A 23,018-nucleotide genomic window follows, 5' to 3' on the forward strand; every position below is an offset into this window, starting at 1 on the left:
TCATTGGGCCTCTCGTTAGCTGTGTGGTCTTGAACAAATTATTATTATTATTATTATTAGTAGTAGTAGTAGTAGTAGTAGTAGTAGTAGTAACCTGCCTATTTCCATGCCTAAAATGTGGGGATGATGATCTATACTAAACACTTAGTACCTGGCAAGTAATGTTTGTTCAATGCTTACTATGATTCATCTTCATAAAAATCAATGCCCACGGACATACTGCTGAAGGCCACTTCCTAAGGACACACACATTTTTAGCCAATCGCTCGAGCTGAGTTTCTGCCAACTATAGCCCCCACCCCCCATCAATCCCACCCGTGACAGAAAAGAAAGACGCCACAGCCCCGGCTGCAGAGTGTGCAATGTATTGAGGGCGGTAAAGGGACAGCTGGGCGGCGCGTCAGGTCTGCTGAGATGGCGTGCAGCACACACATGCTCTGTCTGGGGACCACAGCGTTACAGTTTTCACACACATTTCTGTTCGGAACAGGATGTTTTGTTTTCTCATTAGCACGGTTTACTACTCTACAGAGTAAATACGTATAACGGCTTTTTGCAGAGCAACTACAGACGTATTTAGATGTCTAACAAGGTGAACTATTTCACAATCAGGTGGAACGTTGAGTTAACAGCAAGATGTTTTTCATTTGCTTTGTTCACTGCTGTGGTGGGGGTGGTAACTTCCAATTTATTCTTTGTTCTCATGTTTAGTCACCAGCAGCCTCCAAAAGGCAAGGAAAAATAACAGTCTGTTAAAAAATTAAGTTGTAATTAGGCTTTGGGTTTTTCTAACACCCTTAAAGTCAGATAATTTAAATTTACAAGAGAAAAAATATATGCGTTATGGAAAACTAAGTAACAAAAAGCTACTGAAAAATACATCTGTCCAACGCAGTGGTCAGTTGTAAACAGCTCAGAGGGGAAAGAAAAGAAATATTCCTTCTAGAATGTTAAGCAGTCCAATGACAAACTCTGCTTTTTTTTTTTCCTAGTGGCTATTTTCCTACCACAGTGTTGAGCTTCATTATTATATTAAATAACTTATATGGGTAAAAAGGAGTTTGCTAACCAGCAGCCAACTCAAAACCTCGTCGTCGGAAGAGGGAGGAGAGGAATTCACAACACAGCACACACCAAGGGAACCGAAGTCCACAGTCAGCTTCCAACCAATCCCCCTCCTCCTGGCTGTACCGCTGAGCTGAAGTTCGAGATCTCACAGGAGGGCTCCTTCCTCTCCCTCCTCTCCCTTTTCCATTTAAGTTAACAAAGACACGTGGGCTTCCTAAGAGCCAGCACTCTGCTGGACAAGTCCCATTAGCAGCAAATGTTCAACCAAATAAGAAAAACACACACAAGGAAAGCTCCATCCAGGTGCAGAGCTGTGATTCACATGGAAATTCCAGGAGATGAGTCATGTGCAGAGCCAGGGTCTTCGGAGAATTCTTTCTCAAGTGTCTTCGGTGAACACTTCAGTCTCGCAAAGTCTGAGTCAATCTGTCAGCTGTGGGCAATCAGATCCCGTCTGCTCTTCAGTGATACTGCCTGCAGGGACTCTGTGACTTTTCCTAGCACTGGATGCCAGAGGACAAAGGCCGGAGCCCCTCAAGGACTGCGTGACCCAGCAGCAGCCGGAATCCGGGTTGTTAGACTCTGCCTAAGAGGCTTGACCTGAGCAATAAAAAAGACAACATAGGAACAAATGTGTCAGATTGTTTTAAATAGGGTTAAAATGCTTTGCCAAATACTATAGTTTAATTTTTCCTGTGTTTTAAGTTTCTTTTTTTTAATTTTTACATTTTTACAAAGAGGAAGAAAAAATAGTAAGTGTTACAGTCCTGGTTTTGGGGAAAACACTTAGTCAATATAAATACGTATTAATGGAGAAGGCAAAGGCTTTGTTTATGGACAAGTCTATATCTTGAGTGGCTTTATATGAAAACAAACAAAAAAAGAAAAGTCATTAATGACAGCTTTTAGCTATGTGCTGGTCTTATCACAGGTGGGTTTACTTAGTGAATAGAAGCATCTTCACATTGCATGCCCATGGAGGGCATTTAAATAACAAGTGACAAGGAAGGTGTGTACCCTCAGAGGTGTGTCTGCCATTGCCACTGCTAAACTGAAGTGTTTGACTGGCTCTGGGGCCAGCGGGAAAGGTGTCTATGCACAAAGGTCTTGCTGCCTTCAAAGCTAATGTACGTGCATCTTTTCAGGTAGCGTCATTCGCCTTAGAATCTACCCAACATATGCGGTTTTGCAAATGATCATAACCTCTCTTCTTTATCGTCTTTGTGGTTGCTGCTGTGCCTCTGCCAGCAGAGTGACCCACTCTCATTCCTCAACACTGCAGGAGCCTGTGTCCAGCGCTGCGACTGACAAGGGGACAGACCCAGTGCCGGCCCTGAAGGGTCTTCGCGAGTAGTGGGAAAGAGAGGCATGTACACTGCAAAACAACACAGGGGGGCAACAGGAGGGGAAGACGGCTGCAGAGTGCAGATGGGTCAGGGCACGGAGGGCGATGGGGGGGCCTTTAAAATCGGACAGGGCATGGAAGAGGCAGGGTTCATGGCTGAAACCCAGACTCAGGAGAGTTTGTTCTTCGAGACCCCTTACAAACAATTTTAACATGCAAACTAGTCTTTTATAGCAAAAATACAACCCTACTGTGTTTATATACATATTCCCTCATACACCATCATTCAACTTATACCACTGCTAGTCCCTCAGTGAATTCCTACCAGAAGCATTATTATTGAGCACTTTTGAGTTGAGTTACGTTGATGGATACATTCACGGCTCCACATTTGAGTTTACACCAGTATAGTGCAACCTCTTTTTTAACGTCACATTTCTAAATTGTCTACTAAATTCTTGGGTCACATTTCAACCAATCAGCTGTTAAATGTTACTGTATACTGTATGTGAGTACATACAAATATGGGAAGAAATTACATAATTCAATCTTCAGCTTTCATGATCAACCTTTTCACCTAGAGACCCTTCCAAATGAACCACTCCTCCACAGGAATATGGCATGAAAAAATAACAATGCAAAGGGAATAACAACCAGAAAAGTATGTGGAAGGTCTGGATTATTTTAGTTTGTCTGGATTTCACAGGTAAGGCAGGTAGCAGGTGTCACTTATGTAGAGTGAACTCAGCTGCTTAACAATTTTTTAAAATCTATATGAAAAGTAATGACAGCTAAGTTGTAGTCAGGGGTTGTAGCAGCTCAATGTTTTTAAAAAACAGAAAGGGAAGATTAGAGAGGAGAAATATGGAAGGTGAATTTTATCTAAAAAGGTAAGTACAAAGAGCAATTTCCTAATTTTTTATCCAGCATGGTGTACTCTGAGGTTCATGTTTTATACATATGTAAATAACATTTAAGAGTGTTGTTAGTGTCTTTTCATATCAACACTGAGTAACATAAGATTTTAATATAGATGTGCCACTCGCAGGCACAAAATTCCATAAAAGTAGAAATGGGCATCAGCCCAGCAAGCGGTTCCTTCCCCACGACTCCAGGTACTGGCCATACCTTCTTCATGTTTGGGTTTACCTAGCACCAAATTTGTTCTAAGGATGATAATTCCAGTGACAACATACGTTACCCTTCCTCATCGAGAAGTACAAGGAAGGCCTAGATTTTCCTTTGAAACAAACAAAATCGCACAGAACCAAATACACCTTAGATACATATCCTTGTTCGCGAAACCTCATCCGATATTGTTTAATGAAGACTCCCAAACGACTGGGGGAAGAAGAGAAAATGTGCTTCTCCACTTTGGTATAAAAGGGTACATATTCCCAGTGTCTTAGTTTAGAAATACAAATACAATGATTTTGATTATATCATTATTATATCCTGGAATGCTATTGCCTATTAAAGTATTTTGAATGGTTAAAATACAAATCTACGTATCCTAGTTTTGTTTGAAAATACATTTATTTAAAAATACTAATAAATTAGCAAAATATTTAAATTTGAAAAGATTCCAGGTTGTTTAAAATCCCAACTCTCTCTCTTTTTCAGACCAAAGCGGGGACTAAGATCCAGCCTGTACTGACACAATTTCCTGAACCAGCTGGTACTTAGGTCTCTTTCATCTCAAGTCAATAAAATTTTAGTGTTAGAACTATTCAGAAATACAGTCCAAACTCCTTTGAGACAGAGAATGAGTCAGTGTTCTTTTTACCACACGACAGGGTAAAGTCAGTTCCTCCGTCCTTAAAATAATGGGAGATAGAAAGAAAAACAGACACTGTATAAATCTGCCAATATAAAAAAAAAAGAAAAACAGTAAAACTGAATGATGGCAATGAGGACTGTAAGCCATAAAGATTTCAGTTAACAGGAGATAAGACACAGAGGACTAGGAACACACAGGCAGGGACCTCCTACAGAAAGCATGTGGCTTTCTTTAGGAAAGGCCCACCCCTTAAAATTAGCACAGCGAAGAGAAGCAATGAGACCCACCTTAAAGACTTCCATCTGTCTTTTTCTATGTGATTTTCAGGTCCTTCACTCTCATAGGAAGCCAAGTACAGAGCTGCAATCAACCAAAAGTAAGAATGCATTAACACTGAAGCCTTCTCCTGACATTTTATCCACCAGCATTCACCCCCGTTTCACCTGGGCCGAACCTGGTAGCAAAAAAACACTCCCTAGCACATCAGTTCCAACAGAAGCACCAGAGTTCCATTAAAACACAGACTATCATTTTGCCTCTGATCGACCGTCTCCACAAAAACTCAAGGGCCTCTAGGCCAACGTGGCACTTCATTAACTATGAGACAATTTATGAGGCAAAAAAAAGGCTTACAAATGCAATGATACGACGTTCTCCTACACTCACATTTCTGTTCTTTACAAAGAAGGGGATGGGAGGGGCATCCACTCCCGGTAGCCTCGATGTTTTCTTTAAAACCGTTAGGTAAAAAGCCAGTTTTTCTAGGCCAATTTTCCATCCTTTTAATATACTTTATTTTTAAATCAAAAAGCATCTTCATTCAAAGATTTAAAAGCTTGTTATTAATCCCATGTAGAGATGGAAAGTGATCAAATCCCCTCTAGAGTGGTAATATTAATTCCAAATGTTCTTCAGTCATTATCACAAACACTACCCATCTGCTACAGGCTATTATTCATTAATAGATGCTACTGATTTTTATAATATTAGGATAAAACACGTCCAAAGAATAAATCCCCAAGTCTTTTATAAGTAAGTAACTCTCTTCTGGTCATTTTTTTCTGTATGTAAATCACTTTATCTGCCTCAAATTCCCTACTATTTTAACAAGTAAAGACTTTCCACTACTTTTTCAAAGAGCAGGGGAGGCAATTAAATAAATGTTTGTTTACTCAAACCACCTTGAATATGATCATGCCACAAATCACCTCTTTCGTTTTCCCTTCAAGCAAGCCCAAACAAGGAAAAAAAAACTCCTTTAAAAACTCTTTATTGATGCCCAAACCTTTGCAGATCTTGTATTATAAAGAATGCTTAAGCCCAGAAACATACTCCTAATGGGGGAATATTAAGTGAGTGTGTGGAAACTCTATGAGGGATAAATCATACAGCTTTCTGTGCAGCAGAAAATTCTTAAGATGGAATAGGTCAGCAGCCAGGCCTCCTGCTGCATGAAGAACCAGGCACCGAGCACGTACACACTCATTTCCTAAGAGCAGAGTCTGGGGGTGCCAGTGGCAGCGCCGGCGGGATGGCCTACTCACAATCCTCACTGAAGACTGGCACTGTGAGCAGGTACTGCAAGATCTTCCGGTCCCTCTCAAACGGACATTCCACTTGTTTCCACGTCATGAATTCACTCACTTGTTTGGCCAGTTCCCAAAATTTCTAGAAAAGAATAAGTTAAAGAATTTACAAGCAGTCATCAAAAAGTATAAGCTTAGGCCCTGGCTGGTGTAGCTCAGCGGTTTTAGCGCAGGCCTGCAAACCAGAGGGTCGCCAGTTTGATTCCCTGTCAGGGCACATGCCTGGGTTGCAGGCCAGGTCCCCAGTAGGGGGCGCATGAGAGGCAACTACACATTGATGTTTCTCTCCTTCTCTTTCTCCTTCCCTTCCCCTCTCTCTAAAAATAAATAAATAAAACCTTTAAAAAATTATAAGCTTGGAAGAACTCATTTCATTTAATGTTTTTCTCACTGGCTTCTAATCTTCTGAACTACATAATTTTTTTAAATTTCATAAAAACTAGGTATAGGTATCTGCTAGGTACAGATAGAAATTTACTCACATACTTCTAAATAACTAATAATAATGATGCAGCTCATTTGTTCTGCTTGGTATTATTATTCTCTTACAAAATGTAGGTAAAGAGAAGACTTGGTTCTAGAACTCCAGAACTGACTTGGCTGCCTGGCCTCAGGTGCAGGGCTGGGGGGGCTCAAACCCCGCTGAGCTCAGACTTTTCAGCCTCACCTCAAAGTTGACGTGGCCATTCGGAAGGCGGTTGGCACAGCCCTCGTTGAGGAAATAAATATCTTTGATTAAGAGACTGAAGAATGGTATCACAATCTAAAAAAAAAAAAATTCTCGTTTGTTTTGTGCAGATAAACATTTAGCCTCTTGTCAAACAGTATAAGAAATTGATGAACAACATTAACTCAGGGTTATGTAAAAGGCCAGAGTGAATTAAGATACAGTGTTTCGTTTACCTCCCATGACAGCAGCTTCCCCCTTTACACAATGTTGCTTAGGACACAAATGCTATTAATAACCAAAGCACAGCAAAGACAAGTAGCATTGGACAGTGGATGGCTTCATGTTATTCCTATAGTTTTCCTGTTTTTCTCAATGCAGTACCATATAATAAAATCTGAAAGTTCTAACTATAATCTAAGGGAGAAGATCTAAAAGAACTCTTGTTTTTCACTGGTCAAATTATTAATAGCATACCTGTCATGGCAGGTACCAAGATGTTAAGATGTGTGACCCATCCCCCTACTAGAATCTGTATAGTTATCTTACTTTTCCTCATTTTACATGATTTTTTTTGATGAGCATTTCATTTTACTCTAGAAGACATTGCTCAAGGTAATGTGAGAGCTCAGGGTTTTAGGTATTAGCCGCTCCAGACTCCCTACTGAGTAAACCTGCCTTCGGATGACAGGACAAGTTAGCACCTGTTCCCGCGGGAAATCACCAAAGTAGTACCTTACACAAACATTGTGAGAGGTGCCCAAGTGAAGGAGGAATATAAATGTGCATATTAAAATTAATGTTTATTTAAAAAACAACGAGCCTTCTCCTGCCTCATATCTTTGGTTTGACGAGTTAGTATTTAGTTAATTAACCTAAAATATAATAATCTCTATGAAAGTCCCCTAAATCCTACTAAGCCCACAGTGAAGAAAGAACAAAGTGCGAACACAGTAACTTCCACTTTCTCTCAAATGCCAACATGATTTTAAAGATTCTACATTTGCTACAATGCAAATAATTGTCCAAACACCACTTGTGGGCCTATGCTGTTTACCCAAGAGCAGGTTTTTGAAGTTCCCCTAGCTTATGACTCATGTGACACATCTAGACTAAATGAATGGGAGGTCTGTGAAACACACATTTTGGCTCATCACCAAAAATATTAAGTATCAATTTCCACTTCTAGAGAGAAATTCAGATTTTCCCCTAAAGTTTTTTTTTAAGCTTTGATTATTTTTTTTGTTTCATTGATCTCTGAAATAGCCCAAGTGAATGAATCTTGCTTCCGACCACCCCTTTGAATATTGTAACTTTTAATCACTTGCTATAGTCTGTGGTGGAAGTCTCTCAAGCTGAATCATTAAAGATCCCCCCTCCCTCAAATACGAGTGTTTCTGTTATTTTAGAATTAAACAGACGCAGTACCAGCTACAAAAGCACAACACCTGAACCTTGTTTCTTGGAAAGATCACTTGTGACTGAGCAGGACTGCACTTTGGACTCTGACAAACATCCATTTAAAATCTGGCTCTGCAATTTGCTGGAGGCGTGCGCCGGGGGTCTGACGTTGTGGCCCGTGCCCAGCCCACCAGCTGTTTTGGGACAGCTGAAGAACCACACAGTGTACATTTTTAAATGGCTGGAAAAATATCAAATGAATAATATTTCATGAGCGTGAAAATGATATGAAATTCCAATTACAGTAGCCACACGGCATTAGCGGAAAATAGCCACGCTCACTCACCCACATACCGTCTGTGTCTGCTGACGTGCTACTGCTGACGTGCTACTGTATCAGAGTTGAGCAGCTGCAACAGAAATGGTGTGGCCCACAAAGCCTAACATATTTACGATCTGGTCCTTAACAGAAGAAGTTTGCAATCCCTGGTAAAGCCTAAATAAGAAAGCCTGGTGTCCTCACCTTAAAATGGCAACAGCAGCAACTAGCTCATTGAGTCATGGTGAGGATTAAATTAAATAGCACAGGTTTGCCTTCAACGAAGCACTCCCCCCAAAAAAAACCATGGGCCCCATACAAAAGACAGGGATATTACTGATGTGCTCAAAAGATTATAAAAATACATCATCATAAGGCAGCCCCAGGGAAATGAGGCAATATTATAATCAAGAAGTAGTGTTTACACATTGTAACAGCTTTTAAGCAAGAACTCAATTTCTGTGCTCTGTTCTGTAGTGCTGGGCTGAGAGAGTCACTGGGTCCTGATAACCCACTGCCTCATACTGGGGTTTAAACTCTTCACAAGTTCATGTCGTGTGCCTCTCGTTGGGTAGCAAAGGCTACACTATACGTGATTTTTGCATTCATGGTGCCTGCCAGATGCTCTACTATTGACTGAATCACTCTTCCAAGAAAATGGAAATATAAGTAATCTTCCTTAAGATACTTTCCTGCTCTGTTCCTTATGCTCATATGCAAGAAAAAAACCTCATGGGCTTCTTCAACTTCTCGTTTACTCACGCCTAGTTCCCTTCAGCTGTCTAGCCCTATCTGAATCTAACAGAACAAAGGGCCTACAGACTTTGTATTTCTGTGAGCTAAGGCGAATGTATGGGTCACTAACAGCAGAGAGCACCCGTCTGGTTTCTAGGAGGTCTTGCTGATGATGGAGAACTTCTCACACAATAATGTCTTCCAGTTCCCTCTCAGAATGTTCGTAATTCAGAGACTCAGCCACTGCACGCTAAAGGCATTATCAGTTCTGCCCCTGGAAATTAAGACTGATGAGCACACACAAGCGCCCGTGAACAAAAGGAGAATGGGAAGAGGATTTAAAACCATGTAATTGTATGAAGACTAGTTAAAAGCCTGGAGACACGTGTACCCATAGGGAAAAAAATAACCATCTGAAGACCATTTAAGGCCCCTGCATGGAAGACAGATTTGATTTCTTCCACAGAAAAGTATTAGATGAGCCACTTTGGCCACGTAAACTCGAGATGTGAAAGAATACCAAAGACTCTATTGCTCTAGTTTTGCGTCTGGAAAGATTTTAAAACAGGAAATTACTTAGGAATGTTTATATTCATAGACTTTGAAACTAATTATGAAAAAGAAATAGCATATTTCTTTTTATATGGTGGTGACTTCATTTGTTTTATAGACTAGAGAGTACAATTCATATGCTCACACAGAACTGATTTAAAAAAACACCCAAACTGCCTCAGCTGGTGTGGCTCAATTGTCTGGGGTGTCATCCCACAAACGGAAAGGTGCCCCATTTGGCTCCTGGTTGGGGCGCACGCCTGAGCTGTGGGCTCAGTCCCCAGTCGGGGCACGTGCGGAAGGCTACTGGTCGATATTGTTCTCTTGCATAGAAGTTTCTCTCCTTCTCTTTCTCCCTCCCTTCTCCTTGCTAAAAATCAAAAATTTAATTAATTACTTAATTAATTAATTAGAACTTAGCAGACAGAATTTATTCAATGATATAAAGGGTGAATAATTTGGGTATTTTTTCCCCTGGAGAAAGCTATTAGAGGCCCACAGATATTCGATGAGATTTGGGGGGCGGTGTTAGACTATTTTGACCACTGCCGCAGCTCCCACTATGAGACATGGTTCTGTGGCTGCCTCACCGAGGCAGAGCCCACGGACCTGTCACTGTGGGCGGGGCAGATGAGCAGAGGGGGCGGAACCCCAACACAGACAGGTGAGGGAGAAGCTGCAGAGTCTCCAACGTGTCCTCACCCCCCAGGGCGTGGGATCCTCCCCACAGGTGCGATCCTCCCCACAGGTGCTCACCTTCCAAAGCTTAAAAAACTTCTGATGCGATCTTTTCTCAATCTAGCCACAGGAGTCCTGGGATTTGGCCGAGTTAAATTGAAAAGCTGGTCAACTCCACTGGGCTACATTATAGAAAGTTAATTCTGCTTCATCCCCTCTCTGACCTTGTTTCTTTATTTAAAGAAAAGTTCATGTATTTACAGTATCTCTCAAACATTATCGGAACTGCTATTTCAGATTTTGTTGTGCTCCAAATTAGCTTCTTTAAAAGGTAGGAGTTATTTTGTTTGTTTTTATTTTAAATCCTGAGGCTGAGGCTTTTTCAAGGGAAGTAATTGAGAAACCCTGAACTATTTTTACCTTCATTTCCTTCTATTTGTTGAAGATAGAGTTTAAGTTAAAAGATGGACAGAATCTATGCAGAAAATAACTTCCATCAGGCAGCCTTCGTCCACCCTTTACCACACCCAGGTATTTACTTCTCGTATAACACCACCTCCAAATGTTGAGACGACTCATCCTTCCAATGTAAGGAAAGAAAACACTGGAATGTGCCGGCAAAGGGCCCTCAGAGTCAAGAGCATGGTGGAACCAGGGTAGTGTGAAATTGTTCAAGGGTAGGGTAAATAGAGTAAGAATTATTCACTTCTCAGACATCATTCCTGTGCGTTTCTGCCACCCACATATCCAATTAGTAACAGCAGGCCTGATGCTGCAGCAACTAACCTACTTTCTGAAAATAAATGACTTAACCACGGGAGGTAAGCTGACTCTTGTACGGGAAAAGGTTACATTCAGTCAGCTACCTTGTGCAGAGCTTAAAGCATCTATTTTCCATTAAATCTAATTACTCTCTAGTGCTATTAGTCATCTTAACATATGACTTAATTTATTTCTTGAAACGAGGCTAAGACACCTCATGACATAATTATTTAAATAACGCAATAACAACACGGTCACATACATTTGCAAAATTCTACACCAAGTTACCCTTTCCCTTTCTGCAGTACAGCTTTCCTCTAGCACTGCCCCCTTCCCCATGTGGCAAGCGATACAACTCCTGCGGATGTCAGCTTTCTCAGACGTGGACGGGTAAAAGCAGCTCAGTGTAACAGTTCACGTTGCACTTCAGTGCGACACAGGGCAACTCTGCCACGAATGAAAGTCCTGTAAACACACACCTTCTCTCTGCTGCTGTGAGCAGTCAAAGACCTCTGTGCGGCCCCACGAAGAGCTGTTCGGTAATTATAGAAATTGCTGGAAGGGTCCATCTGATGCTACAGACAAAAGAGAGGAAAGAATAAACTATTTACTTCTCACCTGCAGAAAGTTTATAAGATCAGGCTTTTAACTCTACATAAAAATTTCAAAATAACTTAGGAACTCATTAAGAACGCGATTTATCTCTTTTATACACACACACATCGGCATGAAACACGTAAGAACAAAAATGGTTTCTTTTCTGAGGTTTGGTTTATTCCTATAAGCTAATGTCAACTTCGATAATGTTAAACCCAGACCAAATTCGTTCCAGGTTAACTGTTGAGATCAGACTTAAAAGTGGTAAGGACGAGTCAAGCTCAAACGTAAGAGACCATTCCCTGATGTCATCTGAAGGTTAATATATATGATGGTTAACCATCATACAGAGACCTAGTACTTCACAGTGAACTTGCTCTTTGCTGTTGGTAACAAATCACTCATAAGTAATTGGGGCATACTACCTCACAAGAAGGAAAAGTAGTTGATTACACACTATGAATAAAGCAAAATGTAGTACATCCAATGTTAACCCCAATGTGGGGGAAAACATACTTTCTTCTTATCTCCAAAATTAGCAGATTCAAAGCACCAATACACCAAGGCAATAATGGTATGAATATGGTTCAAACACAAGTGCCTTCCCGTACAAGTCTTACCGCCCTGAGAATCATATGGGAAGGGCTTCTCCACAGGTTAGCTAACTGTGGTGAAAAGATGGAGAATGAGTGTTTTTGTGGGGGTGGAGAGCCTCTTCCTTGGGGTGCTGTAAATAAGTAAGGTCAGTGGGCACCCACTGAAGTAGAACTCCAGACTGTTCAGGACCCAAATTCCCAAATTCCATCCCGGCGCACGATGCGATGTGACTGACAGGTCACCGCTTCTTCAGTCAATTCACCCTGAAATGGACGCCTCGCTCTCTGAAAGGGCTCCTCTACAACCTGATTCATCACCCCGCCCCCCAATTCTACCCCTTTCCTTTCCCTGCGTCTGAACGGTAGGCTTCCTATCTGATCAAGACCCAGGATCACAAAGAGGAATCTGCTTTTTCCAGGTATAAAATGTTACTGAGCAGCCAAACATCCGCTTCACATACCTCCAGAATGTCGAACTTCGCGGTCTTCACTTTGGCCCAAGTTTTCTTTAGTCGAGAGACTGGGCTCATGTTCATGCCAGCTTCCCATTTGAAATGGAAGGGGGAAAGAAAGTTGAAGGAGAGACATAAGAAAAGCCATTCTAACTCTGAAAACATGTTAAGTGTAAGTTAAACTTTACAAAAAGGAAACTGCCAACAGTTTCGCAAAGTGGTAGTACCGTTTTACACTCCCACACCCTAACCAATACTTGGTGCAGCCGATCTTTTTAATTTTAGTCATTCCAGCGTGTGAAATGACATTTCACTGTGATTTCAATTTGTATTTTTCTGATGATTAATGATGTGGATGGAGCACCTTTTCATATACTTATTATGCACTAGTACAGCTACTTTCGTGAAGTGTCTGAATATGTTAGCCTTTTTTCCACTGGGTTACATGTCTTACTATTGATCTGTGGGGTTCTTTATAGATTCTAGATACAAGTTATTTTTCAACTATACATATTATAAACACTTTCTCCCATGATATGGCTTGTCTTAACATTTCCCTAATGGTAAAGAGGAAAAATAAATAAGTAAATACTAAATGTATTCCATGAATTCTTGCATACTTAAAATTAAGTCATCAGCTATTACCTAGACTCTGGGCCTTCCAGGTCCCCTGTTTAGATACCACTCTGGCCAGTATTTTTATGGGAAAGACAAAGGGGAAATGATATGAAAAGAAAATGGAAAAAGAAATCAGTGAGAGGATTTATTGGGATCAAAATTACTGAATTAAATTTGGTGGATTCTGTGGCTCACACTGAGCATGATGCTAAAGAGCCAGGTAAATACACAAATATTTACTGAGCACAATGCAGTGTGTGGGAAAGCTGTATCATTTATGAAAACATTCCAGTTCCCTAAGACACCCTCTTGTCCACACTGATGAAATCATATAATTTAATCTCAGATCAAATATTTCTATAATATTGGATACACAAACTGCCCAAACACTTTTTAGCACAATTTATACAAATATTTCACAAGCTTTTATAGGTAAATATTCAGATGAGGATAAATTGACTAAATGTATTTCATGAAGTTTAGTATACTTCAAAAAGATTATACAGACTTGTACCAATTCTGTATATCCTGAACATTCTGAAACAATTCAGGATTAAAAAGTACAGTTTTCATGAACAAAACTGTATTATTTGCAAATTTTCAGAAGATACATTTCACAAGACCTAGAAAAATGGACCTAGAAAAATAAAGGACATGTATCGTCCAAAAACTACTCACAGATTATTGCCATCAGGGAATTAAAGTTGCCAATGTTAAAACACTCTCGAGCGACGTCAATGAAATACTCAATCATTCTAGCCCGATGCTTCTTCTTTACAGGCTGTATAGAAAAAAGAAAAATGAGGGAAGTCATACAACATGCAGGCCCAACAGATGTAAAACAACTATAGAAAATTACATAGAGTACTCAGAGACAGAGAAAATTTATTGCCTCACCATGCAGATTTCCGTAGCAACCAGGTAGCTGAGGCGATTAAACCATTCCACATAAGCCTCTAAGTTTCGTGTTTTCTTGCGTTCACTGTAGCAACTCTAAAAGGAAAGCAAAGGGAGCAGATGAGTTGGAGAAAAAGAAGAGTGCATCAGACTCTCATTTTTGTCAGTTTACTCTCAGTTTATGGATTAGGAAATCTTTATAGGAAAAGAGACAGAGAGAAAGATGGAGAGAGAAAGAGAGAGAGACACTAATGTTTTTGACTCTCTTTACAGAAATATCAGAATCTCTTAGTATACAGAGTCCAGTGAAACCCGTAAGGTCCAGAAATATACTCTGAGACCTTCATTACAGTGTCCTTCCCTCCCAGGAAATCAAGTTACTCTGGGTAGGAAGTGTCCTCAAAAATACAATTCAAAAAAAGGGTTTTGACTGCATTCTATGACCACCTTGACTAATGCAAGAGGTGTGAATACCAATTACTACTAACATAACAAGAAGAAGGTGAGAATGCCCGAGACTAGAAATTTTTTTCTAAAAATTAAATCTAGGACAAAATTTTGGAGCATCACATAGCAAAAAACTAAATTATATTTCAAGACAGATAAATGGAAGTCTACACCATCATGGTCCTTAGTAGGGTGAATAACTTATTGTTCAAAAACCAAAGGAGTTAAGCTCATGTTGGAGTTCAAGGCCAAGCCTGAACAAGTTAATTATACCCCTTTTTCCTCCTTCCAAAAGAAACAAATACACAAAAAAGTCCACTAGTCTTCTATTGATTACAAAACCTAATCTTCACTTCCTGTACTGAGGGAAACTGTTCTAAGGCCGGAAAACAGCTGTGGCCCCTAATCCCAAAGGGGAATTTTCATTAGTGGGTGATACAGTCTTTGCCTAATAATTTGAAATGCTTCTGGAGATCAATGGGGAAAAAAATATGTATGTGTGACACCGATTTTACAGTCCAAGCCCAGTGTGATTTTCCTTACATGCGGGCTTCACCTTAACACAGGAGGCCGCACAGTGGGGACCCTGACTCACCACACTGGACGTGTATCCTGTCTTCACGGCCCCTGCGATTGTTGAGTCTCGAGCAGAGCGTTCTCTCGTAATTTCTTTTTCATTTAATCTGCTAAAACCATTATGATCGTATCTCCTAACTGCATCACCACAAATGCCTGCATCAACTTGCTCATTAAATTTTCCAGTAAGGAGGAAGAAAAGGCTGAAAGTTGGTGAGAGGGTAGGAACACTGGAAAGGCACCTGGACACCTGACTCAGGAACAACTGCAAAGAATCAGACATGGCTGATCTTCAACCAGCTATAGAAATGATCCCTGAAAGTACAGTCTTTTAGACTTGGCTGATTTTAAAACCTAAATCAAAACAGTTCCAATTTCTGTCTCCTACATCCACTGTCACAGGCTGAGGAATTCCGTTTCTGATTTCAGGGCTGACCCCTGGGTAGACCGATTACCTTGTCATTGTCCAGAGGGTCCTTCTGCACAAATGCCTGAACAAATTCTTCTGGTCCAATGTAATTGAGCCTTTCCTGAAACACAAACCCAGCAGGTCAACAGTGTTTTTAAAAAATGAGAAGAATTGGACTTCAACTGTCTGTTGACTTTTGGCACTAGCCCCATTTTTTAATGCAGCTTGTAAAATGAGCCTTTAACCCTAAGCAGAGGCAATTTTTTGCTTTGCTTAAGTCAGTGCCCCACTAGATAGTGAAAGGCTGACCTAGTTACGGGAAAATTAATTAGACGGGGAAGATGAGGAAGGTCAATGAACTCTTTGCTCTTTCAGTCTTGTTTAGTATTTATCTTAAAGTGAATTCCTAGAATATCGGAAACATTCATACTCAAACGTCTAAACAGAACCCATCCCAGCTATTCCACAGACTACTTGCCATTTGGATCATGCTAACCTCCCCCGTGACATTACTGCTGATAAACACACTGTCTGGTTGCCACGGCAAACCAAGTGCGTGGCTGTAAAGAGGAGGACAATAACCTTACCAGCTCTATGTGAGTTAGCTGCTGGGCCAACGTGTAAGGGTCACTGCAGACAGTGATGATGTCCCTCTGTATGGACTGTGGCTTGGTCTTGAGTACTGTGAGCCGATCTGTAGACGTGGAGCTAATTTTTGCCAGGACTTCCTCGTACTGGCTGAGAGCAGCAAGTTTGCGGATCAGACACTGGATCATCTGCTGGACGTTCTTCCTATACGTCTGCCAGGGAAGCAGCAATGGATCACGCCTTTGCTCTGCACATCTATTTCACCACCACGTGAACGCACAGGCTATGTACTTCAATGATTTCACCTGGATGGTGGGGATCCACCTCGGCCCAGGGCAGTTACGGGAGGATTCGGCCAAGCTCGAACAGTTTAAAAGAGACACATACACAAAACGTGTCTTTTCAGACTTGTAAGATTTAGCTCTTTTATTGGGCTGCTTTTGAGAGTATATAATTCAGATTGGGTCAAGAAAACACTACAGTAATGTTTGAGATTTGCTATAGAAGAAATCCAGTGTACTGAGAACCACATATAACTAAATGTTCTTTGGGCTGGCATGGGAATGTACTGGTTTAATTTTAGTGGATTAAAATGCATTGATGTCAAGTCAGAACATCCTTTTTCTAACACTTTTTCTTTTGCGCTACCTTTGTGATTTCCCCATTCCTAACATTCCCAATCTCATTAGTCTAAGGGCACAACAGCTACCTGACAGAAATACACCATTACTTCCCACTCACCCCTCAACCACCTGCCTGACTTCCACACGTGACCTGGGGGATCCTGAGGAAGCAGTAGACACTCGTTTTTGGTACCTGACCTCCACTTGACTCACTTGCATTTCTTTTGGATTCATGAGCCAGTGCTAAAGATCTCAACCAAACTCTTCCAAATGGCAATTCTCCCCGTAACGCTACTGTCATCTGCCACTTCGTTCACCTCTGCATTGTGCTACAGCCACAACACTTAAGAGAAATTGGTTTTGAAAGCAATGCATGTATCATCAATAAATGGCAACGACTGACTCTTAAAACACTTGGTAAGTCAAAGAAATGACTTCCCAATCAATCTCTGGGGTACGGTTATCTTGATGTAAGTTATGAAGTTCTTCTATTCTTCCTTTTCTAGCTCCAAATTGCCAAATAAAAAAACAGTCATCCTTCTTGGCAAAGTACGAGGGCCGTCAGAACCAGGCCATGGGCTGATTCAATGCCAGCCCCATTCTTAGGTTAACGGCTCCATAAAGGGACAGTCCTGGTAAATTTACAGATGTAGAAAGGCCTCTTTATGCTTCACTGCCTAATCAGCTCCTTTTATAAAGGTTACCATAATATCACTGAGATTACTTATCTGAAAATTAAATGGCATCTTACCTACAAGTATGAGAACCATATTATTTAAAGAGGCAATTTGGTTACCAGCGCACATTACAAAAACTCAAATGAATAGATATCTGCATATTAAGACAAGAGAAACTGCACCTGGAAATGATCAGTTCTCACATACTCAAGGCAAAAATACATCCACAGACCTTTGCTTTTCTTCTTCTCGACTTACCCGGTGCATAGTCCACTGAGTTCTTTAAACTCGGTGGAATATACACTTTTTTTCTCTTAACATTCACAGACTACCCTGAAGTCACTAATGAAATGCTTAAGTGTTTAAGTGAACCTTCAAAAACCTATCTTCCCCACAGCATTAGATGATCAGTTTTGAAGATGCTATCTATTGGGTAATATGCTTGTCACACAAAGAAAATGCCTCTTACTTTGGAATTCAAAGCAGTTCGAGGCTGAATTTAGTGCTATTTCAAATCTTGCATGGAGGGACAGGGTAGGGGGGGAAGCACAAGATGGGTGAGGAGGGTCAAGTGGTGCCAACTTCCAATAATGAAATGAACAAGTCCAGGGGATGTAATGTGCAGCATGGGGACTACAATTCATAATCTTGTTTTACATATTTGAAAGACGCTAAGAGAGTAGGTCTTAAAAGTTATTCCAAGATAAAAAAATTACCTATGGATGGTGCGGAAGCTAACCAGACTTACTGTGGCGACCATTTCACAATGCGGACAAATGTTAAATCATTGTGTTGTACACCTGAAACTAATGTTCTATGTCAATCACACCTCACTAAAAATAAATACCATAAATAAATCCCTGGTCCCTAGTTTCCTGCCTCTTCCACTTTCACTATCTTGAGTTACAATAAAAACTTATGAACTTAAGATGGTTTCTTCAGTATTCTGTTTCAAATGTCATAATAAATGCTCCTTGGGTGATTCTGATATGCAGCAAAGTGGGAGAACCAGTGCTCTACCTGCTACCTGGTGAAATATTCTTATGCTATACTTCAAAGCATGCCTTTTGGGGGAGGAGGTAGTAGTGGAATATACATCTGAGGATTCAACTAGGGAGAAAAACAGCAAAGCATAAAGGGAAGACGTGTACAATAGAGTATAGGGGGAAAACTATTCAAATAACAAAAACTAGTCTGTTTGCCCCCCCCCTTTCTCACACCTTGAGTGTGTGAGAGAGAGAGAGGATGAGAGAGAGAAACAGAGAGAGCACGTATGTGTGTGTGACCTCTTTTAAAAGTTTCCTGCTGCCATTGTTCCTTAAGAAACCAAGCTTTGTATTGTTAAGCATGCTTCCTTACTGAGTCATGAATTGCTAAATATGTACTGATTCTTTTTTATAACTTCAACCGCCAATGACAGTAATTACCTGGCAAATAAAGATAAAAAAGACCAGCCCCTTAATGAAAAGAAAACTGCACTTATAGTCATTTGTCATACAAATCAATCATTAGTTTCATTTCATGTTCCTTGCAAGCAAGTCCTAATAATCCACTTTATTTGGGGCAAATCCTCAGGGGGGGACATATTAAGAAAAATTATGTGGAAGTGTCCTAGCAGATCAGAAGAACCTGACTAAATTATAGATGGGGCACACCTGGGTTCACTGACTGTCAGAAAAAATCTGTGAAGTCCCAGGCAAGAAGCAACAAGTCCCAACCCCTTCCCACGCTTCCCATGGAAAGAAATAATTTTTCAGTGGAGGGAAATATTTTTTCTTATTCCAATATTTTTTATTATATAGGAAACAAATAGTTCATTCATTTACACATTCAAACAGTACTGTGTGCCTATTAAGTGCCAAGTACTGAGCTAGGAGTTAAGGATGCTATGGGAGCAAAGGGGGCAAAGCATGGAGTCTAACAGGGAAAACCAAGCCATAAGAAGAACAAGTGATTACTAATCCCAGAGTGCTGTGAAGGAGACAGGGAAAGCCAGTAACGGCGGGGGTGTGATTGTGACTGGGGTGGTGAAGGAAGGTCTCTCTGAGGAGAGACACTGACAGGTAAGCACATGACAGGTAAGTGGCATGCCACACAAAGAACTGAGCAGGGAACATCCATCACAAAATTTTAGAGCTGAAAGGGACATCAACACAGGGCAGTCACCTCTATGATTTATAGAAATGAAGAAGGAGCAAGGAATTTAGGAACCTGCCAAAGCACAGCAGATCAACCAATGGCCAAGAGTGGACCTGATTTTGAATACTGAACAGAAATAGAAGGAACAGCATCTCACTGTAAAACCCAACCTGATCCAGGCAGGTGACATCTCTCCACTCAACCCTGAAGTTAATCAATTCCTGGGGTGGACTTGGCAGATATTATCATCTCTTTCCACACTCAAGAGAATCTGAAAACCTCCAGGTTTATCCAGGACTTGTTATTAACACAGAAATGCTGGTCAGAAGCCAGAGCAGCGGCTCGTTTGCCCTGCACAGTTGCATCCACCCCTTGAGTGGCTTGATCTTGTTTAAAAAGAGATCCATCTAATGGACACAGATAGAAACGATCTCCCTCTCACCCATGACAAGGACAAAAAGCCATCCATTTGGCATTTTCAAAAACTAACTTTTTATTAGTGTTGACTAGGAAAAGGTGTTCCTCTTGGAAAGGACCAACTCACCATTTCTACCTTTTATCAGGGAGGCAGGCTGACTGCCACGTCAAGAACCCAAATATGACTGAACCTCAGTGAAGCACCGACAGACTCAGGGCTCTGCCTTCACACAGGAAAAAATTCTTGCGAAGTCACTGATCTTCCCAACAGCTTGTCATAAAGTCACTGGGCCAGCATGGACCCTGGCAAGCAACTCAACAGCCAAGCCCTCTAATGAAAGATTGACTACAAAAGCGAAATGTGATGCTTAACTTTTGCCTTTGTGGATGAGGGGCTTACCAATTCCTACCTGGCTAGAACCTGTTTCACACAGAGTGGCAAAATGATTGTAACAGACCTAACTTGCTAAATGACTCAGGAAACCACTCGTTCGGCCTTATGGAAATAATGGCTGTCTTCAGCACCGGATTCAATATAATGTCATAAGGAAACAGTAAAAGAGTTAATTCCATTTTCACGCGAACATAATGCAGGAAAACAAGTGCACATTTTTCAAGTGCTAATCTTATAAAATTTTACTCTGATTTTTTTTTAAGTTGGGGGAAATGGTATGAAAATGTATTCACGAGAAGTAGAAAAGATACGGTGTCTTGTTCCGTGATCGTCACAGCACACCACTGAAAGAATGAGTTCCCAAGGAAGCGTATCCGTAGATGGAAAACGCATTGTAAAACGAATGAAACCAGACATCACTGCAACTGCCAAATGCTTTGTCTATCTCCTCCTATGTGAGAATGTTGTACCTGTGCCTGCGTAACTTGTTTCCAGGAGCTCACCGGCAACACAAACTACAAAGACATCTTTGCCCAACAAGCCTCAACACAGAATGCCAGCCCTCCAGGCCTGCTTCAAAGAGGATAACCCTAAATTTGTCATAGCCAGTTAGCTCTTATCAAAGGCTCACCTGAGGAAAGTGATATTTATGAAAGATTATCTAAGGGACTTTCCATCTGCACCTATTGTTTAAGTGCTAGCTTTGAATCAACTTCCGGGCACCAGATGACTTGGATCCTTCTCTTTCTCTTCTCCTCTCACAAAGAGTCACCTTTGCTAATTTGCACATTAGTCTTACGGCCCCGGTTTGAGTTTGTTTTGTTTTGTTTATCAAGGAGCATTTGTCATAAGCACTATATAGAGCAGTTTCCCTGATCTCATTCTATGGCCCCTGTACAAAGCCTGTCATACAAAAGTTTTTGAAAATTGCATTTAATTTAGTGCCCTAAAAAATTAGAATGCATTCTTTCTTCTGACAGCGAAAATTATATAACCAACTGCATTCACCTTTTATTTGGAGCTTACACTCAAATCCCAGAAGTCCTATCCTCTTGGATGGGTTCTCAACACTAGCCTATTTGTTGACTAGGCTAATAATGTTGTCACTATCCGATGGAAATGAGAAAACAAATAGGCTAATGTTGAGACAAACTGTCTATTTCTATTTATCACTTATTAATATACTACTTATTATCTATTAAAATAGTACTGTTACTTTATTTCTATTAGTGTTTATATCTACTAATGTGACATGTAGTATCTAAGGCTAGGTCAAACCTTTTTGGAAGGAAGAAAGGTGTGAGTGAAGTCAAATTAAATCACACTTGCAAAGGGAGGTGCTCTTGCCCGGTTAACACTCTGGTCCAACCCTTGGAACATGATCTCCTTTTCCCCTTGAACTAGCCCAGCTGAGACCAAACTGGAATAGTTGAAGAAAGGGAAAAAGATGACTTTGATAAATGATAGAAACTAGCAACTAATAAACCCAGAGTAAAACCAGGATTTAGTCAGCCTGGCTTGAAAGCTAGGGCTTAATCTCCAAATTCCGCAAAGAACCGTGGAAACAAATACTTCGTTTCTGACTTCCTGCTTGGCAGGTTCACGCACGCACCATCTCTGTAACCAGGAAGCAGGAGAGCTTCCTAGACTACACAGGCCATTTTCATCCAGGCCAGGAGCTCCCCACAGCCTGCCCTCTCCGGTTTGTGGCATTCCCACTCTCCCCTCTTTATGTGTGTCCTCCTGGTGTCCTGCCTTCCCTGGGGACTCTTAAGAAAGAACATGTGTGGGTTATAAAATGAAAAACAACAAACGAACAAACTCGTAGATACAGACAACAGAATGGTGGTTGCAGGGTCGAAGGGGGTAGGGAGCAGACAAAGAGGGTAAAGGGGGTCAAATGTAGGGAATCAGAAAGAAACTAGACTTTGAGTGGTGAACACACAACTGAGTATGCAGATGCATTATAATGCTGTACACCTGAAATTTATATAATGTGATTGGCCAATGTTACCCCAATAAATTCAGTAGAAATTTTTAGAAAACATACATGCAAGAGGGTGTGGGGTAAAGAAGGTCAAGTATTTGGTGACAGAAGGAGACTAGGGGTGGCGAGGACACAATGGAATAAACAGATGATGTATTATAAAGTTGTACCCCTGAAATTTATATAATGTTATTAACCAATGTTATCCCAATAAATATAATTTTAAAATAAAATTTAAAAATAAATAAAAGAAACAAAAAAACCCACACTTTCAACATGAATCCTGTGTGCATGAAATGAACATACCCCCAAATTAATCACATAAAACTCTAGACCATATCCTTTGAGGTGGGATTGTATAATCACCCCCGTTTGCCAGGGAGCTGTGAGATTCTGATGTCTAATTCAGCATCACTTCCCACCAGGTTCTGCCGAGAGATACAAGCAGTCGTGAAGTCACATTACCCACCTCCTCACCACTGGCTATTCGGTGAGACAGATCTTTTAAGTTTCTCATCATTCTTTCATCCCGAAAATCATAAGGAAACGTTTCTGTCCACTCTGTCAGGAGCTGAAGGATTTTGGGTGCAATTTTTCTTATCTGGCTCTAGGGAGAAAAAGCAAAATCTAATTCAGTGATGTCCATTACCATGGACTACATTGAATAAATAATTACACACAGTGTCACTGATAAACTTCTAGTGCAAA

The 23,018-nt window shown here is 40.8% G+C and overlaps 1 protein-coding gene across 5 annotated transcripts in view; it reads right to left on the reverse strand.

The window, feature by feature from the left end:
- Positions 1-349: 349 nt before the first annotated feature.
- The window catches only part of RASGEF1B (RasGEF domain family member 1B), a 506,625-nt gene continuing 483,956 nt past the window's right edge, over positions 350-23,018 (reverse strand). For all 5 annotated transcript variants that reach the window (XM_024579065.4, XM_045184817.3, XM_045184815.3 and 2 more), the window contains 11 exons: positions 22,780-22,917; positions 16,073-16,285; positions 15,532-15,606; positions 14,054-14,149; positions 13,835-13,937; positions 12,548-12,627; positions 11,373-11,468; positions 6,447-6,542; positions 5,738-5,861; positions 4,481-4,553; positions 350-1,668 (listed from right to left, as the gene is read on the reverse strand). In XM_024579065.4, coding sequence (XP_024434833.2) covers positions 1,644-1,668; positions 4,481-4,553; positions 5,738-5,861; positions 6,447-6,542; positions 11,373-11,468; positions 12,548-12,627; positions 13,835-13,937; positions 14,054-14,149; positions 15,532-15,606; positions 16,073-16,285; positions 22,780-22,917 — 1,119 coding nt within the window. In that variant the 3' untranslated portion in view covers positions 350-1,643. The remainder of the gene's footprint in view (positions 1,669-4,480; positions 4,554-5,737; positions 5,862-6,446; positions 6,543-11,372; positions 11,469-12,547; positions 12,628-13,834; positions 13,938-14,053; positions 14,150-15,531; positions 15,607-16,072; positions 16,286-22,779; positions 22,918-23,018) is intronic.

Source organism: Desmodus rotundus, chromosome 4 (genome assembly GCF_022682495.2).
Source record: "Desmodus rotundus isolate HL8 chromosome 4, HLdesRot8A.1, whole genome shotgun sequence".
NCBI lineage: Eukaryota > Metazoa > Chordata > Mammalia > Chiroptera > Phyllostomidae > Desmodus > Desmodus rotundus.